This window comes from Rhinopithecus roxellana, chromosome 12 (assembly GCF_007565055.1).
Source record: "Rhinopithecus roxellana isolate Shanxi Qingling chromosome 12, ASM756505v1, whole genome shotgun sequence".
NCBI classification, from domain to species: Eukaryota; Metazoa; Chordata; class Mammalia; order Primates; family Cercopithecidae; genus Rhinopithecus; species Rhinopithecus roxellana.
Window position 1 is genome coordinate 131548725 of NC_044560.1, and position 24792 is coordinate 131573516.

Consider the following 24792-nt stretch of genomic DNA (forward strand, 5'->3'; position numbering starts at 1 on the left):
TGGGGGCGGGGCCTGCAGGCCAAGGGGCGGGGCAGGGCCGGCAAGGCGCCGGGGCAGGGCGGGGCCTTTCTGCATATACGGCAGGCGGCGGGCCAATGGGCGGGGCCGGGGCGGGGAGCCGAGGCCGAGGGACGCTCCCCCGCCCCCGGAACGGAATCCTCCCGGGAGCCGAGCAGGCTCGCGCGCGTGCATCCCGCACCATCCCCCGGCCCCGGGCCCTGGCCCGCGTCAGACCGAGCTGCCGCCGCCGCCACCGCAACAGCAGCAGCAGCAGCAGTCGGGGAGCCGGGCCCAGCTAGGGCCGCGGGAGGCGGGGGCGCCCGGGCCCTGGATGTCCCGCAGCGCGGCGGCTAGCGTGAGAAGGGCGGGAGAGGGGGGCTCGGGTCGGGGGCGGCGCCGCTGCTGATGTGGCGGAGGGTGGGAGGCGGCCGCGGCGCCCGGATGGAGAGAGGGTGCCAAGGCTGGAGAAGGTGGTCCTGGGTGGGGGTCCAGGAACAGGCCCAATAAGCCAAAGCCCAGGAGACCAGGGTCTTGGGCACAGACCCCTGGGCCATCTCTTGCCAAGGCTCTGGAAATAGGGATCCTGGACACAGACCCCCCACAAAATCAAGGACAGGGGTACAGAGATTCTAGGTATAACTCCTAGAACTAGATGGGGATGGAGATGGAGTCGGGGATACAGCCCCCGTATCAAACCAAGGCCTCCAGGAGGTGATTCCAGACACAATCCCTACCTTTCCCTGCCTAAGGGGGTCTCAGCACAACAACTCCCTAGCCACGGTCTCAAGGATGGGGTCACTGGGTACAGCTTTCCCACCACGCCAAGGCGTGGGGGCACCCCAAGCACAGCCTGCCCCCAGGCCTCAGAGGCACCCTGGGCACAGCATCCCCCCAATCCTTGGGCGGTGTCCCAGGCACAGCCCCTTCTCAAAACAAGGTCCCGTGCCTGGGACTCCACCCCACCCCAGCCTGAATAAAATAAGGACAATTTCAGGCAACCCCCAATCCCTCCATCCCCCCGGCTTGGTCAAGGGTCCTAGGGCACAGAACCCCTGGGCCACCCCCTTTGTCCCCAGGGCTGCCCAGCTGTCCAAGAGTGGCCCCACCCGCAGACAATGCACCGCCTCCCCCTCCTGGACCGGGCCCCTCAGGCTCCAGCATACAGGCTGGGCTGGGGGCGGCTCCCCAGGGAACGGGTGCAGCCCTGTCTGTCTGCAGCGTCTGCGGTGACGGTGACAGCGGCTTTGTGTGTGGTACCTGGGGGGAAGGGGGGAAGCAAGCAATGGGGAGGTGGCTAGGAGTGTGCCCTGTGTTTGTGTGGCTGTGGCTGTGTATGTGTGTGTGTGCACGCGTACACTGCGGCTGGTGACTGAGGAATCCTGTGTGTGTGCTTGTGGTGGTGTCTATGATTGTGTGTGTGTGTGACAGCTGCTTACTATGCAAAATTCTGTACTTTTTAGTCTGACTGTGTTTGGAGGTGTGCATGGTTGTGACTGTGGTTGTCTGTGATTATGTCTTTTGTGACCCTGTGTTTGTATGCCTCGGTAACTATAACTGGGTATGTGACAGTATGTGTTGAGTCTGGGGGTGGGCATGCGTGTGACTGACAGGATGTGGGTGGAGTTGTGACTGTGTGAGTGGAGTTGTCTATGGCTCCATGTGCATGTGTGACCCTCCCAATGACTGACAATGTTTATAGTTGTGTCTCTACCTGATTTTATATACATGAGTGTCACACACCTGTCTGTGCAACTCTGCCTGTGTGACTGCCATTGTATGTGAAGTCACATTGTGTCTATGTGCCTGGGGTTGTGTGACAGTATTGTGTATGACAGTGGTTGCGTATGCAGAACCATGTCTGAGTGTGTGACTGGGGTTGTATTAATATAAATGACTGTATCTGGCTGTGTGTGTGATAATGAGTGATTATGTGTATTTCTAGCCTTGTATGTGTGATTTGGGTTATGTATTTGACTAGGTGTCTGAAACCCTGGCTATTTAAAGGGATTATTTGTGTGTGACTAAAGCTATGGATGTGTCTCCGTGTTGGTGCCAGGAAATTATGTTTGTAGGGGTGTTTATGTGACTATGGCTTCCATATTACTGTGTATGACCTGCATGTCTGTGACCCTGGGTGACTATAGATGTTTGTGTCTATGTCATCATCTGTGAGAGTTTGGGGTCTGTAGTTGTGTGCCTGTTTTTGTCTCTGTGTGTATGTGCTAGACTACCTGTGTTTGAATGTATGATTTGGTGATGAGATTGGCCCCTGACTGTGCACATGGCTCCATCAGGACCTGTGTCTTCTGTGTAAACCCAACTCTAAATGCCACGTCCTGGTCACTGCATTTCTGTGCATACGCTGGACTGTGTACTTGTGACGTGGGAAACTAAAACTGTGTGCTTTTGTCTCTATGTGTGAGACATGTGTATAGGTGGGGCTTATGACTTTGTGCACCTGTCCACACGGGGCTGTGATTCTGTGTGGCCACATACTTGTCTGTGTGACTTGTGTGCCTTCATGAAGAAAGGCTATGTTTCACTGTGTTGGAGTGACATGGTACAGCTGTGTATGGGACACTGGGTGACGGGATTATGACCATGATAGGTGGCTGGGTCATGTGGACATTGATGCTGTGGCCATGCCTACAGGACCACCATGGCTGTGTCTTGAGGGTGGCCATCCTTGGGGATAGTTGTTTGTGGGTGGTTGCGTGCTGTGGCCATCAGTACCTCCGTGTATAGAGGTTGTGTATAGAGGACTGTCCCTATGAGTATGGCTGTCACAGTAGACTGTGTGACTGATGCTGTGACCAGATGTGAGCACCTATGACTGGGTATGTGTGATCATGTGACAGTGTGTGACCAAAAACAGTGTGTTGGTGTGACTGGTCTGGTTGAGGCTGCATGTCCACGTGCAGCTGTGCCTGCATGTGGTCTCCGTGGGACCAAATGTGTGCCTGTCCGTGTGCATCTGTGACCAGATGTCAGTGTGCAGCAGTGGAGATACATGTGACAAGTGTGTATAGCTGCGATTGTGTTGTGTGGGACTGGGTCACCAAATGGGTGAACTCTGGGTGTGATTCTATCTGGGTGGGCCTGTGACGTTAGTATCTTGGACGGGTGCCTGAGGAAACATAGCTGTCACTGGGTGTGGCCGTGCATGTGCGGCTCTAGTGGGTGTGTCTGGGCCCCGTTATTTGTATGTGGCTGAGAATGTGGATGGAAGTGACCAGATTTCAGTGGGTGGTGTGAGCAGGTGTCTGTGGTGGGGACTAAGTGGGCTGGGACGTGCTACATGTATGTGGACAGATGTCTGTAGTAGAGACTATGTGTGTCTGAACATGAATATGTGGCCAGATGTTTACGGTGGCAGCTTTCTGGGGTTGTGACTGTTTCTGTGTATCTGCGATCTGAGGTATGTAGCTGTGATTGCATCTCTGTGTAACCAAGTGTGTAGGGCTGTTGCTGGATGCTAGGGACACCTGTAGATACATAGATACATAGAGCTGGCTGCATACGTGTATAGCCCTGGACATGCATCTAGAGGGCAAGGCCACTCTCATAGCATCCCCTTGGGCAGTGAGGCTCTCCTGAGGCCAGCCCATCCCCAACATATGCCCCCCAAACATACCTACTTCTTCCTGGGCCCTTGGAACCAGGTGGCTGATCTCCCTGGTAACAGTTGCTAGGACAACTAGGACTGTCATCAGGGAGCCCAAGATGGAGGGGGCTGACTGAAGTCCCAAGTTGGGGTGAGGTATCGGACTGAGCCCCACCCCAGACAAACTTCTCACCTTGTCCTCCCCTACTCGGGCAGGGCGGACCCCGGAGGCCTGAGCGGCACCTGCCCCCCGCCCCGTGTGGGGCCCCGGGGCCCCCAGAAACCTGCAGGACGGAGCCAGGTGAGTGACCAGTCTGGGACACGACAGGGCTGAATGGGTATGTGGTCTTGCCTAGCACGACCAGAGGAGCTGTCCCTGCTGTCACATGGGCTTAATCACATTCATGAGTGGACCCCCTCAGGCATCTTCCTCAGCTACTGCCAGAGTCCCACTCATGCACAGACCCACACCCTGGCACCCTTACAGCCTCAAGTGCAGGGCCACACTCAGACACTCACATCTGTAGACATACAGTTAGACACACACACACACACAAACACAGATCTCTTTCAGATCACACACACTTGCTAATGCAGTGACACACTCGAACATGTGCTTAAGTAGATGTTCATCACACTAATACACACACAAACATATATACACATACATAGACACACAGACACATCCCCAGACAACACCCAGATTCACAGGTGACCATAGACACTCGCTGGATACAGACTCTGAGATACATACTCTCAAGAGACACACTGTTGGCTGGGCGCGGTGGCTCAATGCCTGTAATCCCAGCACTTCAGGAGACTGAGGCGGGCAGATCACCTGAGGTCGGGAGTTCGAGACCAGCCGGACCAACATGGAGAAACTCCGTCTCTATTAAAAATACAAGATTATCCAAGGGTGGTGGTGCATGCCTGTAATCCCAGCTACTTGGGAGGCTGAGGCAGGGGAATTGCTTGAACGCAGGAGGCAGAGGTTGCTGTGAGCCGAGATCGCACCATTACACTCCAGCCTCCATTCACAACAAGAGCAAAACTCCGTCTCAAAAAAAAAAAAAAAAAAAAGACCTACTCTTGCACAATCTGACAACACACACAGACCCACATTTCTACAGATGACAGTCACACTTTCACAGACAGCAGCCGTGGGCCCAGGCTCTCACAGGGAGCTACGGTTGTGCACAAACATGAACAAACACAGTCTCACAAAGAGCACCCAGCACTCTCTCAGGCAACAGTCGCACCCTCACAACCCTCATGAACACACTCTCGCTAAAGACAACCTCATGTTCTCACACACCCTAACGGATGCACCACTGCACACAGATACAACCTCTGTGCAATACCCATGCACCCACACTCTAAGACCACAGCCACAGCCACAGCCACACAGGCTTGCCACCAACAGCTGCACTCTTGGACACAGACAGCCTCGTGGGTCCCTCAGACGCACTCTCAGAGGCAATATCATCACAGACTCACAGACAATAGCCACACCTTCACACAGAGACATAGCTACATGGATAACAGCCATGGGCACACCCTTTGAAAGACGACAGCCTCATGCTCAAACACAGACACACCCTCCCTCACAGGCAACAGGCACTGAGCCACAAGTTCTCATAGACAACAACGGCACTCTCAGATACAGACAGCAGACACACGCAAGCACTCTCAGACATCAATGCCCTTCAGCAACAACCTTCAGGGACTCAGACTCACAGACAACAACCACACTTTTGGATGCATCTCTCACAGACAGCATTCACAGATGCACACTATCATACACCACTCTCAGACATGCGTTCTTCCAAACAGCCTTCGGAAACACACTCACAGACATTACTTGCATGCTCAGATACAGATCCCCTCATAGACAGCTTTCCAGAACATACCATTGCACACTTGCTTACACACACACGTCCCCCTCTGCTGTTGGTGCTCCCAGTCCTGGGACTGTCAGGATGGCTGATCAGTGAAGACTGTCCTAGTGGCTGCCACCTCCACGCCCACTCCACACACCCACAGCGCTGCCTCTGACAGTCGTGGGTGCAAGGCCCCAGAAGCCTTGCCTGGGGACTAGACACAGTTGTCACAGAATGGCTGCGTCTGAAGTTCCAGAGACAAGCCACCATCCCCCACACCCCATGCACCTGACTCCCGCACCTCTGACCCATGCAGTTCCCAACTCCTCTGCTGTCCTCTGATCACCCCACTGCCTGACTCTCATACCCCTAAAACCCCTGACTGTGTGGCCCCTGACCCCTATGCCCTCCAACCCCTATGCCCTCCAACCCCCATGCCCTCCTATGTCCCACCCTTTGGATGCTCACGGCCCTGGGAATGAGGAAGCATCCACCATATGGACAAGAAGCCCTGCAACGCCCTGAAACCTGTGCCCCATGCCCCCACCCCAGACCTCTGGCCCCTTAGCCACGTGGTTCTGAATCCCCAGTGCCCAGTGCTCGCACTCCCCTGGCTTCTGTTGTCTCCTTTCCTCATGCTCCTTGAGCACTGGTCCCTCCCCATTGAGCTCCATACCTTCTGACCCCTGCCCTTGATCCACATCACTGTCCTGTGTCACCAGACGGGGCGGGCACCATGAACAAGTTACGGCAGAGCCTGCGGCGGAGGAAGCCAGCCTACGTGCCTGAGGCGTCGCGCCCGCACCAGTGGCAGGCGGACGAGGACGCGGTGCGGAAGGGCACGTGCAGCTTCCCGGTCAGGGTGAGTGGGCGGGGCGCGGCGGGGGCGGGGACGGGGGTGCTGTGCTGTGCGCATGCACGGCCTGACTGGGGACACGAGCTCAAGTCATTTTAAGTTGGTATTAAAAAGCATGAGGCCGGCTGGGCGCGGTGGCTCATGCCTGTAATCCCAGCACTTTGGGAGGCTGAGGCAGGTAGATCACCTGAGGTGAGGAGTTCGAGACCAGCCTGACCAATATGGTGAAACCCCTTTTCTACTAAGAATATGAAACTTAGCTGGGCATGGTGCCATCTTGCCATCTCTAACAAAAATTAGCCGGGCGTGGTGCAGGGCGCCTGTAGCTACTGGGGAGGCTGAGACAGGAGAATTGCTTGAACCCGGGAGGTGGAGGTTGCAGTGAGCCGAGATAGCACTACTGCACTCCAGCCTGGACGACAGAGCAGACTCTGTCTAAAAAAAAAAAAAAAAGCGTGAAGCGTGGTGGCGGCTCACACCTGTAATTCCAGCACACTGGGAGGCTGTGGTGGGAGGATTGCTTGAGCCAAGGAGTTCAAGACCAGCCTAGGCAAACACAGAGAGACCCTGTCTCTACAAAAAGTAGGCACAGTGGCACGCACCAGTAGTCCCAGCTATTCGCAAGGCTGAGGTGGGAGGCTCACTTGAGTCCAGGAAGGTCGAGGCTACAGTGAGCCTTAATTGTGCCCTTGCACTCTAGCCTAGGCAACAGAGTGATACCCAATCTTGAAAACAACCAACCAACCAAAACACGTTTTCTTGTACCAGCAAACTATCACCTGGAAACCATCATGTCGTGTGTAGCATTTGCAAAGCACTCTACCGTTAAGGGCGTTCTGGTTTAGCCATACCCTATACCTTTACATTCCTATGAGGGGGAGAGCAGGAATCATGGCATGGACTATGGAGCTCAGCCCCTTCCTGGCTGAGTGATGACTGACCATGGTCACAGCCCCTCTACTACCTTACGTTCCCTTCCCCCAGAAACGGACTCTGAGTGTGAGGGCTTCATTTGGGAGGTGCAGGAAATGGTGTTGGGAGTGAGGAAAGTAAGGCAGTCAGTAAAGGGTGTGTTATTAAAACTGCAGCTGTGTGCAACTGAGCTTTCCCCTGGGAAACTCGAGGCAACGGTCATCCCACCTGCAGGTGAGGGAGCTGGGGCTCAGGTACCCTAACTCCCATCAATCATTGCGGGGACTGGCTTGGGCTCTTTTTAGCTGCTTTAGGGTGGGCAGAGCAGCTTTGCATGGCCTGGGGCCAGTCCTCACGCACAGAGATGCAAATAGTGGCTCTCCGGAGGACCATGGTGCCAGGTTAGGGCCCAGGGATATAGCTAGACTTGAATCACTACTACATGCTGTGCTTCAGTTTCCCCATCTGCATGTCTAGACTAGGAATGGGGTCTCCACCTTGTAGAGTTGAGATGCAGAATAAGTGATTGCATACACGTCATGTGCTTAGAATATTGTGTGCTGCATGGCAGATGCTCAGTGGACACTGAGAATGAGTGATTACTGTGCTGTTTCATATCCTTCCATTCCCTCCAACCCAAGTACCTGGGCCACGTGGAGGTGGAGGAGTCCCGGGGAATGCATGTGTGTGAAGACGCGGTGAAGAAGCTGAAGGCGGTGAGTGAGGGGGCTGGCACAAGGGAGGGGGTGAGGTCAGACAGGGAGAGGCACCCTGACCCGGCTCCTTTGTCCCCTTGCCTCCCCCCAGATGGGCCGAAAGTCCGTGAAGTCTGTCCTGTGGGTGTCAGCCGATGGGCTCCGAGTGGTGGATGACAAAACCAAGGTAGGAGGCCTGTGGGGGTGGATGCCAGGGGGCCTGTCTGCTCACCCTGCTGGAATCAGGGCGGAGGACGCCTTCCCACCTCCTCTGCACATCCCTCCCTCAGGGACCTTCTAGACGATGCCGCGTGCTCCCTCAGTCATCATAACTCAGGAATAAATGCTGTGATTATTTGGGAACTGGCATAGGCTGTGGGTGAGAGAGACTGGAGCAGCTGCCTCAGCTCCGATCCCAGCTTAGGGCCCCTGGGCATGAGATTTAACCTCTCTGGGTCTCAGTTGTGGGGATTATAGGCCGGGAGCAGTGGCTCATGCCTGTAATCCCAGTACTTTGGGAGGCCAAGGAGGGAGGATCACCTGAGGTCAGGAGTTTAAGATCAGCCTGGCAATATGGTGAAACCTCATCTCTACTAAAAATACAAAAATTAGCCAGATGTGGTTGTGCAGCCTGTAATCCCAGCCATTTGGAAGGCTGAGGCGGGAGAATCGCTTGAACCTGAGAGGTGGAGGTTGCAGTGAGCTGAGATCATGCCATTTTACTCCAGCCTGGGCAACAACAGTGAAACTCCATCTCAAAAAAAAGGGGGGAGAGGGGTGGGATTATCATAGACCCTACCATTAAGTGAGAAAGCATATGCAAGTTATTTGAAATGGTGCCTGGCTGGGAGGGCCCCTTGAAGCCAGGAGTTCAAGAACAGCCTGTGAAAATGAGTAAGGTTCTATCTATACAAAATAATTTTAAAAAATTTTTTTAATATGGACTGGGCACGGTGGCTCATACCTATAATCCCAGCACTTTGGGAGGCCGAGGCGGGTGGATCACCTGAGGTCAGGAGTTCGAGACTAGCCTGACCAAGATGGTGAAACCCCACCTCTACTAAAAATACAAAAATTAGCCAGATATGGTGATGCGTGCCTGTAATCCCAGCTACTTGGGAGGCTGAGACAGGAGAATCGCTTGAACCCAGGAGGCAGAGGTTTCAGTAAGCCAAGATCACACCACTGCACTCTAGCCTGGGTGACAGAGCAAGACTTCTTCTGGGAAAAAAAATTATTTAAATAGGGTCTGGTACATCGTACATAACTGCTCAGATCAATGAATGTTAGCCATTAAGTGTTTGTTGTCACTCTGCCCAGCCAGAAGGAAGCACTATGAGGCCACGATCTAGGTATCTGTTTGCTCACCTTGAATCCCCTGCCCCCAGCCCAGAGACTGCCCTAGGAGGTGCCCAGGACATGCTGAGAGTTGGGTTAATGACAGAACAAGACCACCACCTTTGCAAAGCAGTTCCCTCAGCCCAAAATACTGTTCCTTGACTTTTTTTCCTAGTTAATACCTGCTTCAGGAAGCCCTGTCTGACTAACCCCAAGCTGGCTTCTGCCATGCTGGCCCTGACCCCTCTGCCTGTGCCTCCCCGGTCCTGGACCTGACCCCTCTGCCTGGGTCTCCTTCATCACATCCTGGCTGTACTCTGGGCTGCCCATCTCGTGATAGGTCTGATCTTCCCTCTGATCTGGGGGCCCTCTGCAGGCAGGGCACAGGGTGTCTCAGTGACTGCTGGGTCCCTACCCTGTTCAGGACGGGATTTCAGCAGACACGGAGAGAATGTTGAGTGAATACTTGAAAGACAGTTCACACTCTTCTCCTGGCCTCCCCGGCCCCTCCTAGGATCTTCTGGTCGACCAGACCATCGAAAAGGTCTCCTTTTGTGCTCCTGACCGCAACCTGGACAAGGCTTTCTCCTATATCTGCCGTGATGGGACCACCCGCCGCTGGATCTGCCACTGTTTTCTGGCACTCAAGGACTCTGTGAGTATTGCCACAGCTGGCCGACTCTTCCCTCCCATGCCCTGGCATCCCAGCCCCACCTTGACAAGCTTCCTACATTCAGGCACGTCACTCACCTCTGTGTGCCCAGTTTCCTCATCTGGAGAAGAGGGCATACTCAGTTCCCAATTCAGAGTATTCACGTGAGGGCCGGGTGCAGTGGCTCATGCCTGTAATCCCAGGACTTTGGGATGCTGGGGCGGGTGGATTGCCTGAGCTCAGGCATTCAAGACCACCCTGGACGACATGGTAAAACCCCATCTCCACTGAAATACAAAAAATTAGCCAGGTGTGGTGGTGCACACCTGGAGTCCTAGCTACTCAGGAGGCTGAGGCAGGAGAATCACTTGAGCCCAGGAGGTGGAGGTTGCAGTGAGCCAGAATTGCACCACTGCACTCCAGCTTGGGTGACAGAGTAAGACTCCATCTCAAAAAAAAAAAAAAAAAAAAAAAAATGGAGTATTGGTTGGGCACGGTGGCTCACACCCGGCAATATTTTTAATTTAATTAATTAATTTAATGAGACAAGGTCTCTCTCTGTCACCCAGGCTGGCGTGCACTGGTGCAATCTCACCTCACTGCAACCTGGGTTCAAGCGATTCTCCCACCTCAGCTTCCTGAGTAGCTGGGACTACAGGCACATGCCACCATGCCCGGCTAATTTTCTGTATTTTTTGTAGAAACGGGGTTTCACCATGTTGCCCAGGCTTGTCTGGAACTCCTGGACTTAAGTGATCCACTCACCTTGGCCTCCCAAAGTGCTCGGATTACAGGCGTGAGCCGCTTGGATCAGTAATTCATTCCTTTTTTTTTTTTTTTGAGACAGTGAGACTGGAGTACAGTGGCACGATCTTGACTCACTGAAACCTCCACCTCCCGGGTTCAAGCAATTCTCTTGCCTCAGCCTCCATAGTAGCTGGGATTACAGGTGCGTGCCACCATGCCCGGCTAATTTTTGTATTTTTAGTAGAGACGGGGTTCCACCATGTTGGCCAGTCTGGTCTCAAACTCCTGGCCTCAAGTGATTCGCCTGCCTCGGCCTCCTGAAGTGCTGGGATTACAGGTGTGAGCCCCTGTGCTTGGACCATCTGATACTTTCTGTATGTCAAATTTGTAGGCATTGGACTACTTCCTGCTCCATATTTCAGCATGCACACCATTAAGTAGAATTTGTATTTGTTTCCAGATTTTTTTTTTCTTCAAAGTGAAAGATATAATTGTCTTAGTTCAGGCTGCTGTAACCAAATAGTGTAGACTGTGTGGCTTAAATGACAAACATTTGTTTCTTGCACTTCTAGAGGCCTGAGGTCAGGGTGTCAAATGGCTCATTTCTTGGTGAGGACTTTTCCTGGTTTGCAGATGGATGTCTGCTTTCTGTATCTTCACCTGGCAGGGTGGAAGGGAGATCTCATGTCTTTTTCTCCTTTTTTTTTTTTTTGAGACGGAGTCTTGCTCTGTCGCCCAGGCTGGAGCGCAGTGGCTGGATCTCAGCTCACTGCAAGCTCCGCCTCCCGGGTTCACACCATTCTCCTGCTTCAGCCTCCTGAGTAGCTGGGACTACAGGCGCCTGCCACCTCGCCTGGCTAGTTTTTTGTATTTTTTAAGAGACGGGGTTTCACGGTGTTAGCCAGGGTGGTCTCGATCTCCTGACCTCGTAATGCGCCCGTCTTGGCCTCCCAAAGTGCTGGGATTACAGGCTTGAGCCACCGCGCCCAGCCTCTTTTTCTCCTTTTTAAGGGCATTAATCCTGGCCGGGCACAGTGGCTTACGCCTGTAATCTCAACACTTTGGGAGGTGCAGGTGGACAGATCACTTGAGGTCAGGAGTTCGAGTCCAGCCTCACCAAACTCGTGAAATCCCATCTCTACTAAAAATACAAAACTTAGCCGGGCGTGGTGGTGCATGCCTATAATCCCAGCTACTGGGAGGCTGAGGCAGGGGAATCACTTGAAGCCGGGAGGTGGAGGTTGCAGTGAGCTGAGGTTGTGCCGCTGCACTCCAGCATGAGCGTCAGAGTGAGACCCTGTCCCAGAAAAAAAATAAATAAATAAGGGCATTAATTCCATCATGAGGATCCCACCTCATGATCTAACATAACTCTCATTGTCTCCCAAAGGCCTACCCCCAAATACCAGCACATTGTGAATGAGGGCTTCAGTGTTTGAATTGGGAGAGACACACACATTTAGTCCATAGCAATGCACAAGCCTTCAGTGTACAGTCAACGAATTTTGACAACTGCATACACCCATGTAACCAAACCCCTATCAATATCTAGAACATTGCCACCACCCAATCATCCCTTCATACCCTTTCCAGTCATTCCCCACCCCATAGGAAACTACCACTATTCTGACTTTCTTTTTTTGAGACAGAATCTTGCTCTGTCACCCAAGCTGGAGTGCAGTGGTGCGATCATAGCTCCCTGCAGCCTTGACCTCCTGGGCTCAAGGGAACCTCCTGCCTCAGCCTCCCAAAGTGCTAGCATTACAGGCGAGAGCCACCACTCCTGGCCTGTTCTGACTTTTTTCACCACAGATTAGTTTTGCCTCTTCTGGAATTTCCGGTAAGTGGAGCCACACAACAGGCTCATTGGTTTCTGGCTTCTCTCACTTGGAGCTGTCATTTCCAGCCCTTCCTCGTGATGCAGATGAGCACTGAGGCCCAGAGAAGTGCTGGGACTCATCCAGCGCGATCCAGTACCTAGCGGCTGTAACCCAGTGCCCCTGGCCCCTGTCCGCACTGCCCAGCACCTCTAACCCCCGCCCATCCTCTCCCCACAGGGCGAGAGGCTGAGCCACGCTGTGGGCTGTGCTTTTGCCGCCTGCCTGGAGCGAAAACAGCGACGGGAGAAGGAATGCGGGGTCACGGCCGCCTTCGATGCCAGCCGCACCAGCTTCGCCCGCGAGGGTTCCTTCCGCCTCTCTGGGGGTGGGCGGCCTGCTGAGCGAGAGGCCCCGGACAAGAAGAAAGGTGGGTGTTGCCCCGAGCACCAGCAGGGCACAGAGTGGGCACAGGGTACCCAAGGTCAGGGGACGGGGGGCTTCAGAGGTACAGGGACTCAACAGTTTACAAAGCAGGGGATGCTTCAGGCCAGGCGCCATGGCTTACCCCTGTAATCCCAGCACTTTGAGAGGCGAAGGTGGGCAGATCACTTGAGGTCAGAAGTTCGAGACCAGCCTGGGCAACGTGGTGAAACCTCGTCTCTACTAAAAATACAAAAATTAACCGGGCATGGTGGCCTACACCTGTAATCCCAACTACTTGGGAGGCTGATGCAGGAGGATTGCTGGAACCCTGGAGGCAGAGGTTGCAGTGAGCCAAGATCACGCCACTGTACTCCGGTCTGGGCAATAGAGTAAGACTCTATCTCAAAAAATAAATAAACAAACAAATAAAGCAACTTCCATGGAAAGAGTTCTTTGGGCAGTATTCTAAGGGCACACTAAGTGGTTTACTATCCACCAATTCAGGGCTTTTCAAGGCTTTTCTCTTTTTTTGTTTGTTTTTTTTTTTTGAGACAGAGTCTCGCTCTGTCACCCAGGCTGGAGTGCAAGGGTGCGATCTCGGCTCACTGCAATCTCCGCCTCCCGGGTTCAAGCAATTCTCCTACCTCAGCCTCCCGAGTAGCTGGGATTACAGGCATGGCTAATTTTTGTATTTTTATTAGAGACAGGGTTTCCCCATGTTGGCCAGGCTGGTCTCGAACTCCTGACCTCAGGTGATCCACCTGCATCGGCCTCCCAAAGTGCTGGGATTACAGGCGTGAGCCACCATACCTGGCCTTCTCAGGACTTTTCAACCTGTGTATCAAGACCTGTGAAGCCAATTTGCTGTACTGTAGCTGGCTGAGTTGAGGTCTAATTCTGTTGCCCAGGCTGGAGTGCAGTGGCGTGATCACAGCTCCCTGCAGTGTCAAACTGCTGGGCTCCGGTAATTCTCCTGCCTCAGCCTCCAGGTAGCTGGGAATATGGGCACACGCCACAGCATCTGGCTAGTTTTATTTTTATTTTTTGTAGAACTGGGATCTTGCTGTGTTTCCCAGGCTGGTCTCAAACTCCTAGCCTTAAACGATCCTCCCACCTCAGCCTCCCAAAGCACTGGTGTTATAGGTGTGGACAACTGGGCCCAGCCCATGTGGCTGGCATTTTAAAAAATGAAATCAACCTGGGCAACATAGGGAAACCCTGTCTCTACAAATAATTAAAAAATTAGCCAGGCATGGTGGTGCAGCCTGTGGTCTCAGCTACTCAGGAGGCTGAGGCAGGAGGATCACCTGGGCCCAGGAGGGAGAGGCTGCAGACAGCTGCGATTGTGCCACCACACTCAAACCTGGGTGACAGACAGAGTGAGACCCTGTCTCAAAAAAAATAAAAATGAATTTAAAAACAATGAAATAGAGAATCATAGAAAATATCAGAGTATATTGAATGACATAAGGGTTAAATATAATTTAATGATACTTTTATTTGAGTGAGAGAGAGTGTGTGTGTGTGTGTGTGTGTGTGTGTGTGTGTGTGTGTGCATGTAAGAGGCTACCATATAAAAGATATCTCTTACTCTGGATTGCCATCAAGAAAGTTTGAAACATACTTGGTAAAACTAACTTTCTAGGTAAATGGTTACTTTCTAAGTTCTAAAACTGTGTGTGTGTGTGTGTGTGTCACCATATAATTTAATTAATTATTTTTTACTGTGAATTCTAGTTTACGGTTTTTGGGAAAACACTACTTAGAATTTACAAAAAATTTACCATTGGAAACTGATCCCGATTAAGGGAGACTAATGAGATTTAACAGGTATTAATAGATGCAAGATGTGATCCTGAATTGGATCCCAGATTGTAAGGGGAAAAAAAAGAACATCTTTTTTTTGAGACAGAGTCTGTCTCTGGCACCCAGGCTGGAGTGCAGTGTCGCCATCTCAGCTCACTGCAACCTCCGCCTCCTGGTTTCAAGCAATTCGTATGCCTCAGCCTCCTGAGTAGCTGGGATTACAGGTGCCCACCACCACACCCAGCTAAGCTTGTTTGTTTTTTTTTTCTTTTTTGGAGACAGAGTCTCGCTCTGTTGCCCAGGCTGGAGTGCAATGGTGCGATCTCGGTTCACTGCAACCTCTGCCTCCCGGGTTCAAGCAATTCTCCTGCCTCAGCCTCTGGAGTAGCTGTAATCCCAGGCATGTGCCACTACACCCAACTAATCTTTTTTTGTATTTTTAGTAGAGATGGTATTTCACCATGTTGGCAAGGCTGGTCTTGAACTCCTGGCCTCAAGTGATCCTCCCACCTCGGCCTCTCAAAGTACTGGGATTATAGGCGTGAGCCACTGTGTCCAGGCAGGCTTTTGTTGGATTCCAAAACATTTAACATTCACCACCTAAACTGACCCTCTCGGAGGCTTGGGAAGTAGCATGAGATGCTTATCCCAGGTTTCTAGTTGGCAAACTGGAGCCCAGAGAGGGGAGGGGACTTCCTGAGGTCACACAGTGAGTGGGGGCAGAGGTGGTTTCTGGTTCCAACCTGTCCTGGGCTGTTTCCACTGCCCTGGGCCAGACCTGCATGGGTGCCCCATTGTGTCACGATGGGAGAAGCAGCACTGGGCGACATCCTTCTGGGAGGGGCTCTCTGGGCCTGAGTTTAATCTCCATGGTATTCAAGCCACAGCTCGGGGAGGCCCTGGTAGGAGGGTAGGTGTGTGTTCGTAGTTTGGCAGGGGTGAGGGGAGCCCTGCCCTTGAAGAGCCTGCCTCTCCTGCTGAGTCTGGAGGTCAGGCTTCCTCCCAGAGGACAGAGAACAGTCTCAGAGTGGAGGGAGCCAGGCTGAGAGACCAGAACAATCTGGAAAGCTTCTCAGAGGATGAAGCATCTAAGCCATGTCTAGAATGACTGGAGGAAGGGAGGAGCTCCTTGAGGTGGGAAGAAGGCTGGGAGGTGGGAGACAGAGGGGAACAGACAGTGACAGAGAAAGACGGAGAGACAGGCCAGAGGGAGACAGGGCAGGCAGTCATTTGGAGCATGGGCTCCAGAGTCAGCCTGTCCTTTCCTAGCAGTGTCATTTGGGCATATCACACTGGGCGTTTGCTGGGTCTCAGTTTCCACATCTGTAAAATGAGGATCGTATCAACCCCATGCGTAGTCGTGTGGATTGAATGAGTTAATACTTGCAAAGCATCTGGAACAATGCCTGATACGTTATTCCGGCACCAAATAAATGTTTGTTAAATGATTGGAAAGGGAGATAGAGGGTCTTCGAGGGAAGAACGGTGAGAGCAGCAGGGCAAGACAGAAAGGGGCAGGAGGCTGGAGAGACACAGAGGGTGAGCCTGGGGGACGGTTTTCCAAGGGCCACCTGGGGAAGAGGATCTTGACTTGGGTGGGAGTGAGGAATATCTCAAGGCTTTGACTAGCTCGTCTTAAGGGCAGGACTCACTGACAAGGAAGGCAGCCTTGGAGAATGACCCAGAGAACCAGGTGGGAGAGGCCTTGAATGCCATGGTGAGATATCTAACCATCCATCTCCCCCATGTCTCCAGCAGAGGCAGCAGCTGCCCCCACTGTGGCTCCTGGCCCTGCCCAGCCTGGGCACGTGTCCCCAACACCAGCCACCACATCCCCTGGTGAGAAGGGTGAGGCAGGCACCCCCGTGGCTGCAGGCACCACTGCGGCCGCCATCCCCCGGCGCCATGCCCCCCTGGAGCAGTTGGTTCGCCAGGGCTCCTTCCGTGGGTTCCCAGCACTCAGCCAGAAGAACTCACCTTTCAAACGGCAGCTGAGCCTACGGCTGAATGAGCTGCCATCCACGCTGCAGCGCCGCACTGACTTCCAGGTGAAGGGCACAGGTGAGCCCTGGGCCCAGTGGGAAAGGGCACTGGAATCAATTGGCACTATCTGATGTGGGCAAGGGATAGAGGCGAGATGGTTCACACTGTGATTGATTTGCACTGTCTGCCATGGGCAAAGGAGAGAGAGGTGGAACATGTCATGATCGATTAGCAGTGGGCAAGGGAGAGGAAAGAGACAGCACAAATCAGGATTGATAAACCATGTCTGCTCTGAGTAAGGGATAGCAGAAAGGCATCAAAAGTTATGATTAATTAGCAATGTCTGGTGTGGTTAAGGAAAAGGAGAAAGATGACGCACGTCATGATTAGTTAGCAAAGTCCGCTATGGACAAAGAAGTCGGGTATGGATAAGGAAGTTTGCCATGGGCCAGGGAAAGAAGAGAAGCAACACTGTTGGCCTGTTTTTGCTCAGAAGTGGACTGAAGCACTGTAAGTTAATGCGTGCTCTCTCCCTCCAAGCATTTGCCTATGAAATCTGGCTAGGTGAAGGATACAGGTATTCCTCAGGCTCTAAGGAAAGGAGGATTGCGATGGATTAGCAATGTCTGCCTAGGGCAGAGAGCATCAAGGGATGGCAAAAAAGGCATCACAAATCATGATCAATTAGCAATGTCTGCTGTGGTTAAGGAAAACAAGAAAGATGGTGCACATCATGATTGGTTAGCAATCATGATCTCCTTACAGTGTGTGTCATGGGCAAGGGAGAAGAGAGAGTAGCAAGAGTGTTATGTTTTTACCCAAAGGGGAGACTCCCAGAATTTGGTCAGTAGAAACATGACATGCAGGACACCAGTGAGCTCAGAGATCCTAGGGGTCAGGGGGCATAGTGATGGATCAGGGATGTTTGTTGTGGGCACAGTTGAGCAGAGGCAGTACCCATCACGAAAAGGAGCAGCACATCATAATTGATTGGCATTGTCTGCCATGGCTGGTGGTAGGAGAGAGGAGATATAAAGTCCTGTTTTACTTGAAGGGAAGATGGAGTTACAAGGATCTGTTTCTTCTAGCACTTGGCCAGGGGAGCCATGAAGTCTGGACAGGTGATGGGTACGGTGAGCAAAGAGCTCCGTGGAGGAAAAAATTGTGTTTGATTACTAATGTCTGCCGTGGGCCAGGGAAAGGAGACAGGTGGTATACGTCATGATCTAAAAGCGATGTCTAGCCAGGTGCAATGGCTCATGCTTGTAGTCCCAGCACTTTGGGAGGCCAAGGCAGGCAGATCACTTGAGCCCAAGAGGGGTTCAAGGATCCCTTGAAGAAGATCACTTGGCTAAACCCTGTCTCTACAAAAAAATACAAAAACTAGTCTAGTGTGGTGGTGCATGCCTGTAGTCTCAGCTACTCAGGAGGCTGAGAAAGGAGAATTGCTTGAGCCCAGCAGATTGAGGCTGCAGTGAGCTCAGATTGTACCACTTCACTCCAGCCTGGGCAACAGAGTGAGATCCTGTCTCAAAAAAAAAAAAAAAAAAAAATTAAGAACAATGTCTGCCATGAGAAAGGAAGAAGATAGAAGTGGCATGCTACTGAGTTTTGCCTGAGGGAGGCAGGCAGAAGGGCTGTCTTCCCCACCAGCAGCCAGTGAAGCCATGTGGTCTGGCCCACTCTCTTGTTCCTGGATGCCAAATCGGCATCGCCTACCCGTTATGGCCTTGGGGATTGGTGTGGGAGGGTGTTGAGCTGTATCCAGGAGGCTGGGCTGCTCTAAAAGGTAACCGGTGAGCAGGTGCCCACCCTTGTTGAGAGTGACGCATACTCACTCCATGCCTGCAGCACTCCTGGGCCATCACACACCCTCACATTTGCTGTCCTTATGCAGCCTGACATCAGGCACACTCCCCAGGCTGTCACACACGCTCCTGAGAGGTGGCAGGAGCTCCAGGCTTTATTTAGAAGCCTCACACTCCTGTGGCCAGCTGCACGCTCACTTGGATGTGACTTGCCACACAGAAATTTCACATACATAGACATCGTATCTTCACACACATGTCACACATGCTCAGAAGTCACAAACTCAGAGTCAGGTATACTCTCAAGTCACACACACTCCAAAATCAGAGTCAGAAGTCACACATGGCCAGACGTGGTGACTCACACCTGTAATCCCAACACTTTGGGAGGCCAAGGAGGGAGGATCACTTGAGCTCAGGAGTTTGAGACCAGCCTGGGCAGCACAGCAAGGTCTCATCTCTACAAAAAAATTTTAAAAATTAACCTTTATTGTTAACCAGGTGCAGTGGCATGCACCTGTAGTCACAGCTACTCAGGAAGATTGCTTGAGCCTGGGAGGCAGAGGTTGCAGTGAGCCAAGATTGTGCCACTACACTCCAGCCTAGGCAACAGAATGAGACCCTGTGTCAAAAAAAAATAAATATTTTTAAAAAAGAAACACACTCAGATTTACACACCTTCACAGATCACACACCCAGATTTATGCAAACTCCAAAGCCACATGTGCAGATTCATGCACACCTGCAAACACACTCGTACATCACACAGCAGATGCACTCACACCTGGGAGTCATGCATCAGGACGCCACACACCTGGACTCCAGTCACACTCAGATGCCACAACCTCAGAAGCTGCATGCCTGTATGGATGAACATACACAATCATTGTTGACATTGGCTGTCCCACCTGGGCGCCCCACAGCACACCTGCAGACTCCTACGGCCAGTTCTGATGTTCACTGGAGCATCTACATGGCCCCTTGGAGACAGCCATTGGCTAAAATGTCACAGACATGTGTCACACACCACACATGGCAGTCCTTAATTGTTTATTTGGATGGTACCTTTACTCATCCCAAGCGCTCGCGGGGCCGCCATGCCTGCTCAGTGTCTCCTGCCTTGCTGGCACAGGTGCATCTCTGCTCTCATGATGTTTGCCATAGGTCAGGCTGGGTGGGGTGGACAGGCCCCACTTCTCTGCCCAAAGCTGGACAAATGGTCCCTAGCCAGTGAGCGACCATGCCACAATCCATTCAGACTGGGCCCACGGGCCATGTCCTTGCCATGCACATGGTTGGGCATATTTTTAAACTAATATATGTTGCTAAATATTTTAGACATCTCTTCTGGTTTGTGGCCACACACAAATCTTGAGGTCCTTGGTTTGGGGTCCCTGTTACAGTCAACCATCAAATATCACACACTAAGTTGATCATTCTGCCACTCAGATGTGACACACACATGTGTGCAGTTATTTGGCGGTCATGGCCACTTAGTTACTACACCAGGAAAGGATACAGGTCACAAGAGAGGACCACCAAGGGCGTGGGGTAAAGGGCGGGGCTGCGGCAGGGCCTGGGCCTGTTTGCTGACCTCCGTCCTGCCCTGCTTCCCAGTGCCTGAGATGGAGCCTCCTGGCGCCAGCGACAGTGACAGCATCAACGCTCTGTGCACACAGATCAGTTCATCTTTTGCCAGTGCTGGAGCGCCAGCACCAGGGCCACCACCTGCCACAACAGGTAAAGCCAGGCTTTCTACTGGGCAGACACCCTGCATGTCCCTCCTGTACCCCCTCCTCTATCCAGGGCTACCCAGACACTCCAGGGGTCTTGGGATCCTACAGGCTTAGAATCATGGATTACCTCAGAGCCAGGGGATCATCCTAGAACCATGGATCATCTTAGAGCCATGGGATTACCTGAGAATCATGTGATTAATTTAGGACCATGGACCATCTTAGAGCCAGGGGATCATCCTAGATCTGTGGATCATCTTAAGAGTCATGGGATTACCTCAGAATCATGCAATCACCTTAGAACCAGGGATCATCTTAGAGCCAGGGGATCAGCCTAGAACCAGAACCATGGGATTATCTGAGAATCATGTGATCATCTTAGAGCCATGGATCATGTTAGAGCCAGGGGATTATCCTAGATCCGTGGTTCATCTTAGAGCCATGGGATTACCTGAGAATCATGCAATCACTTTAGAACCATGGATCATCTTAGAGTCAGGGGATTATCCTAGACCCATGGATCATCTTAGAGCCATGGGATTACCTCAGAATTGTGCAATCACCTTAGACCCAGGGAATCAGCCTAGAACCATGGGAGTATCTGAGAATCATGTGATCATCTTAGAGTCATGGATCATCTTAGAGCCAGGGGATTATCCTAGATCTGTGGATCATCTTAGAGCCATGGGATTACCTGAGAATCATGTGATCACCTTAGACCCAGGGATCATCTTAGAGCCAGGGGATTATCCTAGAATCATGGATCATCTTAGAGCCAACGGATTATCCTAGAACCATGGATCATCTTAGAGCCATGGGATTGTCTGAGAATCATGTAATCATCTTAGAGCCATGGATCATCTCAGAGCCCTTGATGATATTAGAGCCATGGAATCCCCGTAGAACCATGGGATCCCCTTAGAACCAAGGGATCATCCTAGAACTATGGATCATCTTAGAGCCATAGGATCACCTTAGAAACACAGATCATCTTAGAGCCAGAGGATCATCCTAGAACCATGGATCATCTTAGAGCCATGCGATTACCTGCGAATCAAGTGATCACCTTAGAACCATGATTTATCTTAGAGATACGGGATCATCTTAGAGCCATGGGGTCATCTCAGAGGCATGGGCTCATCCTAGAATCTTGGGATCACCTTAGATCCCAGAGATCGTTTTGGAACCATGGAATCCTTGAGAACCGTGTATCATCTTAGAGCCAGGGGCTTATCCTAGAACCACAGGAGCACCTTAGAATCTCAAACGCTGTAAATGCAGAACTCGAGAATCTTAGAAAGCCCCACCCTAAACTGTCGGACCTTACTATGTTAGGATAATATTATACATGTGGAGAAAGATCCATGCAATCTTAGAATCTTAACTCCTAAAACAATACATTCTGAAAGTATTAGAGAATCAAGGGTGATATTCAAAATGGCGAATACTGGCTGGGTGTGGTGGCTCATGCTTGTAATCCTAGTACTTTGGGTGACCGAGGTTGGGGGATCACTTGAGATAGGAGTTTGAGTCCAGCCTGGGCAACATGTTGAAACCTCACCTCTACTAAACATACAAAAAATCAGCTGGGCGTGATGGTGCGTGCCTGTAATCCCAGCTACTCAGGAGGCTGAGGCATGAGAATTGCTTGAACCTGGGAGGCGGAGGTTGCAGTGAGCCAAGATAGGGCCACTGCATCCCAGCCTGGGCAACAGAGTGAAACTCTCTCAAAACAAACAAACAAAACAAAATAGTGAATAGGTTTGGCACTAATCAGTCAGAAGGGCAGTGGAGCTAGGAGGATGTCAGTCCTACTTAGACTTTCCCATCATAGGACCTTAGAAGCTCAGAATTGTATGTTCTTAGCACTCCAGAGCCATTATGTGGTCTAGAATGGTGAAGTCACTTGCCTGAAGTCAGCAAGCTACGGAGGTGCAGAGCTGGGATTCAGAGGCAGGCGGTCTGGCTCCAGAGTCTGTTCTCTGATCCCCACACCATGCCACTTCCCAGCCTGAGGTTCTTCTGCTGAAGCCCTTGCCCCCTCACCTGTCCCTCTTCTCTCTCCAGGGACTTCTGCCTGGGGTGAGCCCTCTGTGCCCCCTGCAGCTGCCTTCCAGCCCGGGCACAAGCGGACACCTTCAGAGGCTGAGCGATGGCTGGAGGAGGTATCACAGGTGGCCAAGGCCCAGCAGCAGCAGCAACAGCAGCAGCAGCAGCAGCAGCAGCAGCAGCAGCAAACAGCCTCTGTGGCCCCGGTGCCCACCATGCCTCCTGCCCTGCAGCCTTTCCCTGCCCCTGTGGGGCCCTTTGACGCAGCATCTGCCCAAGTGGCTGTGTTCCTGCCACCCCCGCACATGCAGCCCCCTTTTGTGCCCACCTATCCGGGCTTGGGCTACCCACCGATGCCCCGGGTGCCTGTAGTGGGCATCACACCCTCACAGATGGTGGCCAACGCCTTCTGCTCAGCTGCCCAGCTCCAGCCTCAGCCCGCCACCCTGCTTGGGAAAGCTGGGGCCTTCCCACCCCCTGCCATACCCAGTGCCCCTGGGAGCCAGGCCCGCCCTCGCCCCAATGGGGCCCCCTGGCCCCCGGAGCCAGCGCCTGCCCCAGCTCCAGAGTTGGACCCCTTTGAGGCCCAGTGGGCAGCATTAGAAGGCAAACCCACTGTAGAGAAACCCTCCAACCCCTTTTCTGGTGACCTGCAGAAGACATTCGAGATTGAACTGTAGCCCGAGCCGCCCCCCCACTCCATCATCTCCAGGTGCCCCACGCCTGGGGGTGGAGGCACAACCTCTCCCCTAACCCTGCTCTCTGGGGCTGCGCCCCTCAGCACCCTCTCAACACCCCCCTCTCTCAACCACCCCAACAACCACTACAGAACCAACATTGTGACACCCAGGTTGGAACAGGATGGAATTCAGGGATGGACCCAGCCTGGCTAAGGGAACCATTTCACTGCCGGACTTAGGCTGGCAATGCCCCCTTCCCCCACCCCAGACACAGGGGTTGGCCACAATCCCACTGAATGCCCTTGGTTCACGCTCCATTTCCTAGTTTCTGTTGACCTCCCACCTTACAGTGTTGGACAGGATGGGGGGGGGACACTTGCTTAGGGGCTCTCCTGGGCCCCACACCAGTGCCCACCCCAAATCTGGTCGTCTCCTCCCCCCATACACAGCACAAGCTAAGGGCTGCCCTCTGCCCACACGCTGCGTTCACTGCCAATGCTGTACTCACCCCCATTGCCCTCCAACTCTGGGGCCCATGTGTTCCTTGAGCCAAGGTCTCATGGGGGCTGGGGCCAAGTTGGGGGCCCAGGAGGCGGGGAGGGAGGAGGAGGAGAAGATGCGCAGTTACCTCATGTCCGTGCCCGCTGGGGAGGGGTCCGGGAAGAAGGGGAAGGGGTGCCTGGCGGGTACTTTTCTATCTTTTATTTCCAGATTTTTTTTGTATCTAAACTTGAAGATTTGTATTATACAAGGACAGCCAATAAAGGAAGACTATAATGGTGCCCCTCGGGAAACGAGGGTGTGTGTAGGGCGCTGGTGAGGCCCCATAACCTTTCCTCCTGAGTCATGGACTGAAACGGAGTCAGAAGGGTGTCCCTGAGTGAGAACCTCCGAGTCATCGCGTGGTACCACTGACTCAGCACCTGCCAGGCAGGTATTCAAGGAGCCAAAATTAATCACCCCATTTATGTTCCTTACAGATTTAGAACCGAGGAATAAAAAACATTATAAACTGCTGGCCGGGCGCGGCGGCTCATGCCTGTAATCCCAGCACTTTGGGAGGCCAAGGCAGGCAGATCACTTGAGGTCAGGAGTTCAAGACCAGCCTGGCTGACACAGAGAAACCCCATCTCTACCAAAAATACAAAACTTAGCCAGGCGTGGTGACAGACACCTGTAATTCCAGCTACTCAGGAGGCTGAGGCACAAGAATCACTTGAACCCAAGCAGCGGAGGTTGCAGTGACCTGAGGTCGTACCACTGCATTCCTGCCTGGGCAACAGAGCAGCGGGACTCTGTCTCAAAAACAAAAAACAAACTACTTCAAATTAGTTCAATATTACTATTTTAATGAGTCAGGTTGGTAATAGTATATCTTTGCCCATGCTGGCAAATTCTTGTTTTGTCAGCATTTTCCATAACTGCCCAAAGTGTCACCTGACGTGGCAGCGTTTTGCAGTCTTGCTATTGTTTCTTGAGTCCTTTAATCTACAAGATGTATTTTTAAAGCTATATAAATTTTGTTTCGTTATAGCTCTTTAAAATGAGATGATTGATTATGTGCAATCCAATATTCTGTTCCCACTGGATAGATGGGGAAGTTGAGTCAGTGGCCCACGGTGATACATTTGATTCGTGTGGGCCAAAGTTAAAGGCAGTCGTGAAACCATCAGGCTGAGTCCGGCACAGTGGCTCTCGCCTGTAAGCCCATCTCTTTGGGAGACCAAGGTGGGAGGATCGCTTGAGCCCAGGAGTTCAAGGCCAGCCTGGGCAACGTAATGAGACCCTGTCTCTACAAAGTAA

At 52.4% G+C, this 24792-nt stretch overlaps 1 protein-coding gene across 3 annotated transcripts; it reads left to right on the plus strand.

Moving 5' to 3' along the window:
• Window positions 1-153: 153 nt before the first annotated feature.
• On the plus strand, window positions 154-23783 carry NUMBL (NUMB like endocytic adaptor protein). 3 transcript variants are annotated; one of them, XM_030941926.1, is made up of 10 exons: window positions 154-355; window positions 3821-3905; window positions 6207-6346; window positions 7894-7968; window positions 8060-8134; window positions 9800-9940; window positions 12742-12931; window positions 16492-16794; window positions 20142-20264; window positions 22328-23783. In XM_030941926.1, exons 1-10 carry the CDS (start codon window positions 332-334, stop codon window positions 22987-22989), a joined length of 1818 nt encoding a protein of 605 aa, XP_030797786.1. In that variant the 5' UTR covers window positions 154-331; the 3' UTR covers window positions 22990-23783. The 3 variants fall into 3 exon arrangements, with proteins under 3 accessions (XP_030797786.1, XP_030797785.1, XP_010379138.2); XM_030941925.1 differs by having other exon boundaries at window positions 16489-16794; window positions 22328-23771; XM_010380836.2 differs by lacking the exon at window positions 154-355 and adding an exon at window positions 1175-1253 and having other exon boundaries at window positions 16489-16794.
• Window positions 23784-24792: the final 1009 nt, after the last annotated feature.

Bases quoted from the DNA above. Each gene is read 5' to 3' on its own strand.
- NUMBL (XM_030941925.1), top strand. From the start codon at position 332: ATGTCCCGCAGCGCGGCGGCTAGC. The intron at 7,969-8,059 runs GTGAGTGAGGGG...GCCTCCCCCCAG, and splicing joins CGGTGAAGAAGCTGAAGGCG to ATGGGCCGAAAGTCCGTGAA. The intron at 8,135-9,799 runs GTAGGAGGCCTG...GGCCCCTCCTAG, and splicing joins TGGTGGATGACAAAACCAAG to GATCTTCTGGTCGACCAGAC.